The following is a 13,659-nucleotide window of genomic DNA, read 5'->3' as shown; positions in this document are numbered from 1 at the left end:
CTTTTTTTTAAAGATTTTATTTATTTGTCATACACAGAGAGGGAGAAAGAGTGAACACGAGCCGGGGGCGGGGGGTGGCAGACAGGGAGAAGCAGGCTCCTCTCTGAGCAAGGAGCCCAATGTGGGATCCCAAGACCCAGAGATGGTGACCTGAGCCAAAGGCGGACACTTAACAGACTGAGCCTGGACCCAGGTGTCCCTCAACTTTTGAGTTTCTTACCTTCCAAACAACTTCAACCCTTGTTCTTATCTTTTCTGATCTTTCTATGAAGAAAGATTCCTATTTAAAAAAAATGGAAACTTGATTGATAGGTAGTGCACTCAGTCAGTAGTTTCTGGACATGGGCACAAATCTAAAAATCTTTGTTTCTGGAGCTCTGTTTACTGAACCAATAAAAACATACATCACTACCCCCACCATCCCAGATTTCTGAGATTTCTGTCAGGTACAAGCATAGGAGAAGAATTAGACTCAAAGGATTCGTGTCAGTGATTACTCCATACGGATCACATGACTTTTTCAAGGCTTCAGAGCCTAACACTCCTGCAAAAGCCTGCTTCCAAAGCTTATGTCTGTCACACAATGAAATAATTTAGGTATTAATTAAACAAACAAGGTAAGTTAATTCTTTGTTGCTTTTTTAGCAAGTGCAATATGGTTCTTTCCTATAGCGTTTAGTAATTAGTCTTCTCTGCGAGCTGGACAGGGATATTGGAATTTAGTGACATTCACACCTGGGAAACTCTTTTCCATCTGAAGCAAACAGTGTCCCCAAACTTGACTGGTTTTCATTTAAAATATTTCATATGAAATTCTATATTTAGCTAATAATTTAAAGTAATTTCTTAAGTGACTTTCTGCAAGTTATTTCCTTTCAGTTTTTCCCTCAAACTCACTCTCACTATAAGGAAAAGCCATCAAAATTCCTTTATTAGTTCAGTGGTACTAATAACTCAAAGTACAAGGGCTTTGTGTGGAGCAGTTGATTGTTGCGTTATTGTACTGTATATTCATATCATCTGAACGTGACTACTTTTCTACGTCTTCCCTGACTCGTACCCATATGGTTGTGCCAGAGTCCTCAGATACTACTTTGGCTAAATCTGGTGTCACAGGATTTCAAGAAAGCTAAAGAGCATTTAAAGTGTACTTTATGAAACCAAAATTAAACGACACTGGCTGAGTAAAGGAAGGAGATTTTGTAAACCTTTAGCCGTCTGATCCTCTGCATGTTTGTTTTCTGTGGTATGTGCTCTGCCGAACGCTTACCTGTCTCTCTGTTTGATTTCTGTTTCTGCTGTCTCGGGCTGGCTTTTCCCCACTAGCTTTCTCCAAGCCCTACACCTGCCACGCAGAGTCCCAAGAAACCTCCAGCAAAGGACCCATTAGCGGATCTTAACATCAAGGATTTCTTGTAAACAATTTAAGGTATCTAATATTGAGCTTTTCCTGTGGGCTTGTAATAATGACCGTGCAATGCTTAGCTATTTCAGGTATGATATTTGTACTTCCTGTGCTTTGAACAGATGTAAATTATTATTATTATTATTATTATTATTATTATTTGCGTGTTTATACTTTTTAAATCAGTATTAAAAGTCATCAATGAATTATCAATAAATTTTTAAAAATCTTGATTAACTTACAAAACTAAGAGGAAGAAAAGCCTCCAAGTTGTCCTGAGAAGCATAAAGATTTTACTGATAAAGCAAAAAGTTGCCCCAGCTACTTGGTAAATTAGAAGATTACCACTTTATTACCGGATGACGGGAATTAATGGAAAGCTAACATCTATTACATGGCATTTAGAAAACATCTAAAAATATCCTCGGGTACATAATTGTATTTTTTATTTGTTTATCCTTACTTGGCCTCATCAAATAAAGCTTAGATTGTTACCCTTTGCAACTTCTGTACTCAAGCGGAATTTTAAATTTCTGACATTCTAGTTTTAAATTTCTAATATGACTTATGACGTGATTAATAATGGACTTATGGAAGGAAACTGATAAAGGAAAAAGTTTACTGCTAACCCCAGCACCTAACACAGTGGGTAGGTTCTCAAAAACTACTTGAGGAAAGTGGATAGGCAGTAATAACGCTGCTTGTCCTTTACACAGTACTTTTCATACCCACTTCCTCGTCACGAACTCCTTTGGTCGTCTCAGTGGGAAATCAAACCCTGTGACGTAAACTAGCCAGATACTTTTTGTCTCCATTTCACACCTAAAGCAACTGATCCTTGGCATTGAGTGATTTGGTCAAGGTCACACACCGGAAGGAGGAGTAAGAGTGTCAAAGTTTTGGGAGCACTGTCCAATGTAATTTTTATTACGCATCTTACAACCTATACGTATATATATTTTTAAAACTTTTTCTACTGCATACTAAGATTTTTGTGGATTCCTACTTTGGCTTTTTTTTTTTTCCTTATACAAGGTTAATGAGAGTTTATCATTTTGAGGCTTTGACATCTCAAATAATCCCTCCCTGTGCCTGACTTTTCTATTCCATTTCGTTTGGACTGGGCTGGTGTAGGCATAAGTGCGACAATGAGCACTTCTTAGCTACTAAAAGTTCAGGACTGATTAAAGATAACTGCTGGGAGCTGCCCTTTATCCACCTCTCAGTTCAGTAAACAGCGCTCTCATCGTATGCTCAGAGCTCTGATAAGCACCTTAAACAGAAACGCTCGAGATAGCCCCTGCCTTCAGAGGTTCACAGTCAAAAGGGAGACAGACACAGACTAATTTATGAAAAAGAGTTCCCCACGTGGCTAAGTCTTCACTCCGGGCAGGTTCCCTGGCAGAGATGACTGGTGAAGCAGGGACTGGTGTTCCTGGGGACAGAGGAGGGAGTGACCTTTGCAAAGGCGCTGAGTCATGAGGGATCTCCCTCCGCCTCTATTCTGTTACTTGTTCAACTGTTGAGTGACTCACTGAACACCATAACTGAAAAAGAAGCAAAAATTATGAAAATTGCTGCCATTCCTTTTTCCCCCCCTTCCGCCCTTTTTAAAAGGCAAACTGTTCTTATTTAATAGTAAATGTTTCACTACTGTGATTACTAGTAAGTACCCACATTTCAAAATTTTGCTGATACAATTTTTATCTAAAATGACACTATATGTTAAAAGTTTTCCTAAAAATTTCTTCCCGGCTGAAACTTTAAGGAAAGAATCGTGAGAAGTGTATAAATGTGAATTTGTTATAAAGAAACCTTCTGCATGAAGATTTTTCATAGTAACAGTGAGGTAAAAATGCAAGGGAGGTGTAATATGTTTGAGGAGTGTGTCATGTTTTTTTCTAATTCAAGTGCTTTTTATCTTTACAGCTGCAATTTTTGTGACTGAATAGGAAAAAAATAATGAGTTTGGAGACTTCAAATAAAATTGATGCTCAGAGTTTCAAAGTGAGCCACCAGTACCAAACCCAATGCTTACTCGTAACTTCTCTTCCAAAATGTGTAGCACAGCTGTGAAAGTGAACATTAGGAATGTGTACTACCTTAGCCGTTATCCCTACTCTCAAAATTGTAGTGTATTTGGGTTATTTGTGTGTTGTACGATGTAAAAACAATGAATGGATGTTTCTGACGCCTTTAGTGCTTTTCTGGACCTCGCCCATGGACGGATGATGCCGCTGTTGTGTGGTGAGCCGTTTGGAAAGATGTGTCTGTGTTTTTGAGGGTTTTGATGTATATATGACTTTTGGACAAACTTAAACTCTCCCCATAAATTCTCTTTTTCTCTGTGTCTCTGTTACAAACATAGTGTGATAATATCAAATAGTAAGGAAAACACTCTTAAATATACAAAACTTTTTCGGTGTGGAGTACATTTTTCCAATCACAGGAACTTCAACTGTTGTGAGAAATGTTTATTTTTGTGGCACTGTATATGTTAAGAAATTTTGTTTTAAAAAAAAATATAAGGGTTAACGTCCATAATAAATATTTCTCCTTGAAGCTACCTTATCAAGAATGAAAAAAATCATATGGAAAGAATTCCATATTTAATCACTGCTATATTAAAATGTATATTTTGATTATATTTGACAGATTTTGCATCTAAATTGACCTATTTATTCATTCTTGATTAAATGCACTGAAAAGTAAAGGGTCTGTTTCTATCCCGTCCGTGAAAATGCAATTAGAGATGTGCTATTCAAATGATTATGAAAGCACCCCAAGGTATATGTGTAATTTAAAGATTACTGCAAATATTTTTATTTTACTGTGGGTTTTATGTACATCTGTTAATTTAGTATTTCTTTGTGTGTTCTGTAGACTAGTGTTCTTCCATCCCTCAATTGAGCTCAAAGTACCATTGTTGTACCATTGTGATTAGAATTTAAACTAATTCAGAGAATTGTATCCTTTACTGTACATACTGTATTCTTTAATTTTTAATTTGTTGTCATACTGTATGTGCTGATGGCTTGGCTTAAGATTTTGATGCATAAATGAGGTCACTGTTGATCAGTGTTGCTAGTGGCTTGGCAGCTCTTTGTAAAAGCATATTGGGTTGGAAAGGTGTTTGCCTATTTTTCAAATTATTTAATAGATGTATGGTACCATTTAAAAGTGGTTGTATCTGAATTTACTGTGGGGATAACATACACTGTAATGGGGAAAAATTACCTAAAACCAATTTCAAAATGGCGTTTCTTTCTATTTCAGTTTAAAAACCCAGTGCATGTACGCCCTCTGAGATGCAATAAACACCTTGAACAAAGAAAATGCAAACATAATCTTTCTCTTTTTGATTATTTTTTAGAGAAGATGTTTGAAATGACACAACAGCATATACAAAATATTGAAAATTTAAAAAACATTCACAGTGAGAAATGCTGTTCATGCCAACATAGTTCTGATTATTTTACAATAAATTAAAAATAAGGGGGGAGAAAGAACATTTTAATTGGCTGTCATTAAACTGAGGACTCTGTGGCTGCTGCCAAATAAACTGAAATTCCATATTTCAAAAAAGAAAAGGATGAATTTTCTTTTAAATTATGCAAGTCTTATAATGGTTTTGTAAGAATTCTCCATGGAAGTTGAAGAAGAATAAGACTTTGCATTATAGTTTACACACACAGTTGCCTGCCCATAAACTCAGACACAAAAATCTAGAAACTGGCTGACTTTATACCTAAAACTCCATTGTGACAATTACTCAAAAAGTCCAATCTCAGAAGTATTTCTCAGCTAGAAGCATATCCTTATTTCTAAAACCTTCTTGCCCTTAACTAACTAGGATTTGTATCTCAAGAACTAACTTTCAGAAGCTAGTATCTGATTATTATGATTTTTGTAGATTACATTTTGGTTATATGTTACTCTGTAGGCATTTTTTTTTTTTTAAGATTTTATTTATTTGTCAGAGAGAACACAAGCAGGGGGAGCGGCAGGCAGAGGGAGAAGCAGGGTACCCACTGCGCAAGGAGCTCAATGCAGGACTCAATCCCAGGACTCTGGGATCATGATCTGAGCCAAAGGCAGAGGCTTAAGCAGCCGAGCCACCCAGGCGCCCTGGGTGCCATGATGTCCTTCCACACGTGAGCCTGCCTTTCCAGCTTCACCTCCGCCTTCAGCCCCGTGCTCTGCGTGCGTGAGGACGTGGGCACATGCGCACTGTTGTCTGCGTGCGTGAGGACGTGGGCACATGCGCACTGTTGTCTGCATGCGTGAGGACGTGGGCACATGCGCACTGTTGTCTGCATGCATGAGGACGTGGGCACATGCGCACTGTTGTCTGCATCGCCACACCACGCGTGAGGCAAGGGGCCACCGAGCACTTCGCTGGCTCCCACAGGGCCCTGTGCCTGACATGACCTCACCAACTCCGGCAGCGCAGCTAAATCCCACTTGTCCGTCATGGCTGCCCACCCTACTGTTGTCAGAGCGCAGCTCTTATCAACCCCGCTGGCACTTAACATTATATCATCTGCGACAGTGGCATGAGCTCCGGCCAGTTGTGAGCCTTAAAGGCAGGAAGCATCCCTGTTCACACCCTCGGGAACCAGCACTTCGGCGGGAGCCGGGTAAGTGTCTGTGGGATGACCGCAAGTAGGCTAGCTCTTGGGGGGTCCTCGCTCGCCTGGACACTGCTGGGCGAACACCGTATTTCGCACCACTGAAGAATTACTCTCCTAGGGACATTCACCGTCAAGTGTTAGTAGAGCTTTAATAGCGGTCAGCGCGTGCCAATAGAACAACTAGCATCGATTAAAAACTCGGAGATTTTGAGGCACTTTTTATTTGGTATAATGGTCGCAAGTGGTTCTCTCCGTATTAGAGCGTCTCCTTTGTTCTCTCGTATGTTATTTGTTGTACTTAAAAAAAGACCGACATTTTCAGAGAGGGGTTTGCAGGAGGAGGAAAGGAGTACACATAAAAGGAGAAATGGAAAGTCACAGAAAGATCAATTGTGTGAGGGCCTCCTTCTGCCTCTTGGGAGCCATCTTTCATAATATAGCCCCAGATGCTGCTGGTGGAAAAGGGGCCCGTCCCGCAGCACGAAGGGCACGGGGTCCCTCGTGCGGGAGCACCGGCTCGAAATAACAGTCGGCGTCATCTTCGTTGAGAAGCCACTCGGGTGTCTCTTTCCAGGGCAGCGGGTCTTGTGGTAGTTGACTGTTAATCCTCTTGCGCTTCAAGAAAAGTTCCGTTTCTCGTAGCCTTGCTCTCGCCTGCTGCACCCGTGACCCGGCTGCCGCTGCGAGAGGAAAGGGCGGGAGCTGGGCGCGATCTGGCGCCACGGTCACGGTCACGAGCTGCAGCTCAGCCCCGGGCTGCGCGCTGCGGCCGCGCCGAGCTCGCCCACGTCTGTATGTTCAGACGCTTCCGAGACGCGAAGGAGTTCTGTGCCAGCATCTGTGATGGGTGCTCTGCACCTGACTGCAGACAAGGGCTCCAGACTCCTTGGTGGCACTGCACCTTTGTACTTCTTACTGAGGCCCTCGAAACGCTTTCGTTGATATGGGTTATGTCAGTCAGTGCTTACTACGTTAGAAATTAATATTGAGAAACTTTCCAATGTCTTTAATTCATTTAAAAATAAAAATATTAAGGGCCACTTGGGTGGCTCCGTCGGTTGAGCGTCCGACTCTTGATTTCAGCTCAGGTCATGATCTCAGGGTCGTGAGAACGAGCCCTGCACGGGGCTCCACACTAAGCGGTGAGTCGGCTTGAGATTCTCTCTCCTCTGTGGCCCCCCCGCCCCCTTCACACACTTTGTCTCTCTCAAAAAAAAAAAAAAAAAAATCAACTCATAGTTCAACACAGAGCTGAGGGATGAGTGTGTCAGCTGGGAAAGGGTGTCCAAGCAGGGCACAACACCCACCAGAGTTCGACTCAGTTTCCTAGAGACTCCTTCTTAGAGATTCCAATACCTAATGATACTTTTTAAGAACATAAATGGAAGATGCTGACATGATAAATGCTTTATAATAGAATGAAGTCTTTCTACCTAGAGATCAAGAAGTTTAATAAATACAATTTGACAGTGATTTAAAAAAAAAAGCTGTAAGAAATATTTAGTGATGATTGGAGATGGGAGATACTGTCGAAGTTAAATATAACCAGAAGGAACACAACATGTGCAGGTGGTAGCTCTCAGGGCTGCGAGGGCGAGATACTTTTGAATAAAGGCCTATGGCTGCCAGAGACTGTAGCCTGAAACAAGCCAGGCCTGCAGACAGCGGCACCCAGAAGGGTCAGGACCTAGAAGGGTCCCTTCCCAGCCAGTCCAGGGGGAGACCATCATCTTTTCCTGATGGTGTCCTCCACTGTTAACCCAATCTTGAGTGCAAGATTCATCTCCCCACACCCAAACATCCCATGGTTCGTTTCTCTCTCTCAGAGTAGAGAACATCCCTGGGGTAAGTCAGCTAATTTTATAATTTATAATTGTCTTTGTAAAACCTAAACAGGAAGTAAACTTTACAGCTTAAAAAGACTTATAAGTATATCCCAGGGAAATTTGGAATTGTTTTTTAAACTCTCTGCTATTTTGGACCACATGGATTTGGCACTCTACTGAAAACAGGAAATGGAGTTGTGACCATGTATGCAATATTTCAGATGTAAGCTTAGGGCCAGATTTTTAGAACACCTATTCCTTCTCAGGGAAAAAACAAACAAATTATGGCTTCAAAGCTAAATTAAAAGGAGCATCTAGTTTTTAGAACAGAGACAAAGGTGTGGTTGCTATGTGATTGGGTTCAGAATAAAATATAATTGAATGACTTACTGGGTGGTTATGTGTTAATTAAGGTTTAGTTCACTAAAAAAAACACATATGTTTATTATGTAACTCTTGGCATTGCATTCTTTGTGTATGGATGTTATCAACCTTATGGATAAATAGTCTACACAAATGTTAAACATACATGTGTAAAAGTGAATCATTAATCATTTTCTTCAAGTCTAGTTTTTCTCTCTTGATTAGTGGTCTCACCATCTACCAAGTCTCCCAAGACTCCCATCTGGGTGACATGACACCCTCAATTCTCTCCTGCATTCAGTGGGCTACTGAATATACTGAGCATTCTGCTCTCAGAATGTCTCCCAACTTGCCCTTTCCTGCCATTCCCACTACCATCTCCTTAGCACAGCAGCTCCAGCAGCCTTTTCACTGGGCTCTTTGCCTCTAGTCTAATCTCCACCCAAACCCACCTGAATCCAGCCTAAAGGGTACTGCCAGGTTTCCTTCCCAAAATACCTAACTGATCACATTTCTCTAGCTTAAAAACCTACATCAATTCCTGGTCAACTAAAGGGTAAAGTCAAAACTCTAACGTTGCATTCAAAGTTCAGAAATCTTTTTAAGGCTCGAAGTCTAGCTTGGCAACCTCATTTCTTGCCATTCCTCACCAGTAGGAGGTGCTAATCTCCTATAGCAACAATCCTTGAATACTCCCTGTAGCCTAAACACACCACTTCATTGTTTTGCACAGGCTGTTCCCCCTCGCTTGGAAGCCCTCCTCTCCCCCAGGTTCCCCACTCATAGGTTGGCAAACTTCAGCTTATCCTTCAAAACCCAACCTAGGTGTCACCTTCTCTGAGAAACCCTTTCTTGTATCATATCTGCCCACCCTGAGAGAGTCAATCCTTCTCAAATGTGTTCCTTCAGCACCTTATACTACACCTTTCCACATATTTTTTAAAATGTATGTCTGACTTCCTTAGTATGTTATGAATTCTTTGAGGAAGGGTAGAATCTAGGACTTCACTCTCTATCCTATGTGTCTAAGATTGGACTCAGTAAAAGTTTGTTCAATTATATTAAATTGATCTAACCTACATTGTGAAGTGGATTATAAATAAAAAATATGTAGGTATCTAATTTTCAGGAAATATGTAAAATTGGTTGTTGCCACAGATGGTAAAATGATCACATATTTTCAAGAGTTTTGTAAATTTGGCTCATTTCTTACCATCATAAAACAGTATTATAACAATGTTATTGCCAAAACGTACTTCCACTTTATAAAAATACTGAAAAGAATACTATCTATGTATATGATAGTTCACCACCACTTTCATTACCAGAGTCCTCGAGGTAGCTTACAAGAACACATATAAAGTTTGCAGGTGAAGCTGAGAAAACTTTTAACCTGGAAGAAAGGACAAACATCATCACCGTGCACAGAGGGAGAGCTGTGGAAGGTGGAAACACGTTATGACAGTGGTTCTCACACCTGGATGGTCATCGTCGGTACTTGGAGAGCTTCATCAAATATAGATCTCTGGGCCTCACTCTAGGGGATTCCAGGGTAGTTCTCGGGGAGGCCCTGGAAACAGGCTTTCTAAAATAATTCCCTAATAATTCCCTAGGCCGTTCCGACGAGCAGCCAAACTTGGAAACCACTAGGCTAAGGGAACCACGGAAAACCCAGAGATCCAATGGAATCACAGTGAGTAGCTCTACTTAAAAGTTATAGATGATTCCAGAGAATTTTAGAAAAGAGAAATTTTCTGAAGACTTCAAAATAGGAAAGCCACAAAAGAGTATTTTGTTTCATCTAGTCTAAAAATTGAGACGTTTAGTTACTAGTCATAAAAAAGGTGGTCCATATTGCATTATGATACAGTGGTTTCCACCAAAACCCAAGCTTTAATTTGGGGGTTTGCGCAGGAGAGAGATGCTGCCATCTGTGGGCCTATGACTCGCCCAGGACATCCTTTCGTGGAGCCACATCAGTCACGTAGCAGTCTACATGAAGAGGCACAGCTGCCCATTTGGTGGGTACGATAGTGTCACTTAGTTTCCTAGGCCACAAAGAAAGTCTTTTAAAGTAAATGTTCTAAGAGCAGTGGCAAAATACTAAATTCAGGTCCTGTCTCAAAAACAACATGCTTTTATTTTTAGGCAATTGCTTGATAAGGTGGTACTTTTGTTTGGCAATAGAATCTTGGCATCAAGCCCACAGTGATTTTTAAAAGAAAAAAACAGTGTGTTTGTAGGTATCACAAAGAAAAATTTTTGAAAAACTTGAAGCTGTATCTAAGATGTTTAGCTGCAAGTTTTTCTAACAACTGATCCATTTAAAGTGGTTTTGAGGGAGGAAAATGTCACGTGTCCTCCCAGATCTCTCTACTATATACTAGTACATTCTTTTCTCCTACACCCTGAGATTTATGTTGTTTTGTGATCTGGTATCTGAGTCATTAGCAATAGTTTAAGTAAAGCAGGGGCGCCTGGGTGGCGCAGTCCTTAAGCGTCTGCCTTCGGCTCAGGGCGTGATCCCAGCGTTCTGGGATCGAGCCCCACATCAGGCTCCTCTGTTGGGAGCCTGCTTCTTCCTCTCCCATTCCCCCTGCTTGTGTTCCCTCTCTCGCTGGCTGTCTCTCTCTGTCAAATTAATAAATAAAATCTTAAAAAAAAATAGTTTAAGTAAAGCAAAATTGCAAAGTCTTGCCTCCTGCCAATTAATGGGAGGAGAAGGGCTGGTAGGGGGAAGGTGCTTGGGGCCCAAAGGGACTTCTCCTTACCATCCAGAAGCCTCAGTACTGTAAGGATTACTTTTAGAAAATCCCTGAATTGCTTATCTAGTTTATAAGCTCCTTGATGGGCAGTTTTTAGAAAAACATTATGTTGTTAGCTAAACCCCAGTCAGCTGGAAGCTTGGCAGTAACATAATGGGGGTGGGGGGCAGGGAGTACTAGTTTCAGAGAGCACCAGGTACATTGCCCTAATCCCCCCAGCACATGCACTACACACAAACTCCCTGTTCTTCAGGAGATAGGATTGTTGGCCTCTGCTCGTAGGAAATGCCAGTCTTTCTTTCTTTCAATTATATCAGGTAATTTCTATAATCTTCTAATACTAACTGTAACTCTCAGCATATTAGGTTTGCTGAACAGTTACTTTATACAAGGCAATCTAGTGTGGTGAGACAATTAACAGTATTTTATTGCACGTGCTGAATGTTTTCCATCGCACCAGAGTTGCTGTATCTCTATGCTGTAGTGCTAAGTGTAGGCATACGTTGGGTGCAGCTGAAACTTGCAACAGCACATTAGCATTCACAATGCACAGATATTTTCACCATGAAGGATGTTGGGGGTTTGATAATATATTTAGAAAAAATATTTTTCTTGACTTTTGAGATTAGAATTTTGTTTCAGTATAAAAACAAGTCAACTATGTAGACCGCTGATGTTTCTTTTCTTTTAAACAAGACTTTTTAAAAACTGTGTTAATGGGGCGTCTGGGTGCCTCAGTCAGTTAAGCATCCGAGTCTTGATTTGGCTCAGGTCATGATCTCAGACTAATGAGACTGAGCCCCTGCTAAGCACTCCACGCTGGGTGTGGAGGCTGCTTAAGATTCCCTCTCTCTCTCCCCTCCGCCCTTCTCCATACCCCCACTCACGTTCACACACACTCATTCTCTCTCTCTAGAAAAAAAAAAGTTAAGCTTTTTGGATAAAAAGTTTTCTATGATGTAATGCCTTCCAAAACTCATGCTGAATATAACTAAATGTAATATTGATCATGTAATTACATCACTATAAATATGACATATATTGGTATGCCTCCGCAAGCCAGTGTGGTTCATGTAACTAACTGTACCAAAATGATAGCCTCAAATGGCTATAATTTTGTAGTCTTTATACCTTTTTAAAAAGTCCTTTAGTGGTTTCCTGCATCCTCCTTTTCTGTCAGGCTGTCACTTCTTGGGACTACGGTAGACTTGCCTTGGCAGCGAGCGGCCTTCTAACAGTAATTTGACAAATCAGATCACCAAATTTATTAAAATTATTTCTAGAGCAAAAGTAACTTCATATTTGGGCCTCATATTTTTCGTGATATTTTGGACACTTGAAATTAACCCACAAAGGAAATTCTAGATAACAGATGTTAGTTGCACGGCATATTACAAATTGCTGATGAAAATAAAAGTGAAGTATATAGAAGAGTGAGGAAATGCGTGCTCACCAGGCTGAGCACGAGCCTGGAGGACGCTTCCGAGCTCTGCATTCGGTTGTGGGAGCAGTTTCCGCAGTGATCCCTTTATCTGCGCTGCACGGGTGGAAGTGTACACGCTTTTTCAGCTTATGAGTCGATACGTACGGGATTCCAATGACATAAATGCGAGTTTCGGTGTTAATGAAACGTCTACGAACACAGCTGTAAGTGTGGCAGCCGCAGTGTGGTAACACCACATGGAATGCAGTCGTGGATCGTATGCTCACAGGGACTGCAGTGTAGACTGAAGTAGAGATGCCAAGTAGCCTGCTTGTCCCCAGTGCCTGATGAAAGTAAATGGATGTGAACATGTTACTGGAAAATTTTAAGTACTACTAAAGCAAAAAGATTTTAGGGGCAAATTTTGAGGCAGAGGTATCTGATTAAACGTTTCCATGGCAGATGGTGAGGACGAGGGTGTACAACGTGGGCCTGGCTCCTGTCAGTGTGTAGGCACTTTTATGGGAAACGCACACGAGTCAGGAGGGAATATGGCAAATATCTGATTCCTTGAGTGCCGTGCCGCAGTGTTCCCATGACAAACTTCATTACAAAGAAATGCTACCATTATTTAAATATGTAGCTGTAGCTTTAGCGCAATATACAACTAAGACCATCCCTCTAGCATTTTGGAGCCTTGTCGTGTAGCACAGAATTAGTAGTGCCCTGAAAGAGGAAGCCTTGAGGTATATTTGGTGATGTTTCGTAGCATGTATTGGACATGTCCTTTGTGCCAGGTACAAGCACTTGAGGTAACGATGATGAAAGTGGTGAGAAAGAGCTTGGTTGCCTCGAGCTGCCATTCCCAGGCTTTGCCTTGTTCCTCTGCTGGCTGCCGTGTTTGTGAGGTTTCCTGGGCCTGGCACAAGGTTAGGCTTCTGGCTTTTGAATGGACACCTGTTGTGGAGTGATAGTGCTCCCCCCCACATTCATATCCCAAATGTAATGCTATTTGGAAATGGGGTCTTAGCAAGGTAATTGGAATTAGATGAGGTCATGAAGGTGGTGCCCTTATAATGGGATTATCACCTTATAAGAAGAGACACCCAAGAGCTCGTTTACATTCTCTCTGAATGTCACAAAGAAGAGGTCACAGCAAGATGGTACCCAGCAAAATTTCGGTTGTCGAAGCCCCCCCCCCCCCCCCCATCTACAGTATTTTCTTACGGCAGCCCAAACTAAG

General features: G+C 41.3%; 1 protein-coding gene across 4 annotated transcripts in view; it reads left to right on the top strand.

Annotated features, from left to right (window-relative positions):
* The window catches only part of SNAP91 (synaptosome associated protein 91), a 135,712-nt gene extending 130,965 nt beyond the window's left edge, over positions 1–4,747 (top strand). For all 4 annotated transcript variants that reach the window (XM_057303917.1, XM_057303918.1, XM_057303919.1 and 1 more), the window contains 2 exons: positions 1,327–1,429; positions 3,335–4,747. In XM_057303917.1, the coding sequence (XP_057159900.1) occupies positions 1,327–1,419 (93 nt within the window). In that variant the 3' untranslated portion in view covers positions 1,420–1,429; positions 3,335–4,747. The remainder of the gene's footprint in view (positions 1–1,326; positions 1,430–3,334) is intronic.
* The last annotated feature ends 8,912 nt before the right edge of the window (positions 4,748–13,659 follow it).

Source organism: Ursus arctos, unplaced genomic scaffold (assembly GCF_023065955.2).
Source record: "Ursus arctos isolate Adak ecotype North America unplaced genomic scaffold, UrsArc2.0 scaffold_29, whole genome shotgun sequence".
Taxonomy (NCBI): domain Eukaryota; kingdom Metazoa; phylum Chordata; class Mammalia; order Carnivora; family Ursidae; genus Ursus; species Ursus arctos.
Note: the sequence above shows the minus strand (reverse complement) of the source record. Positions and strands in the feature narration are given on the sequence as shown.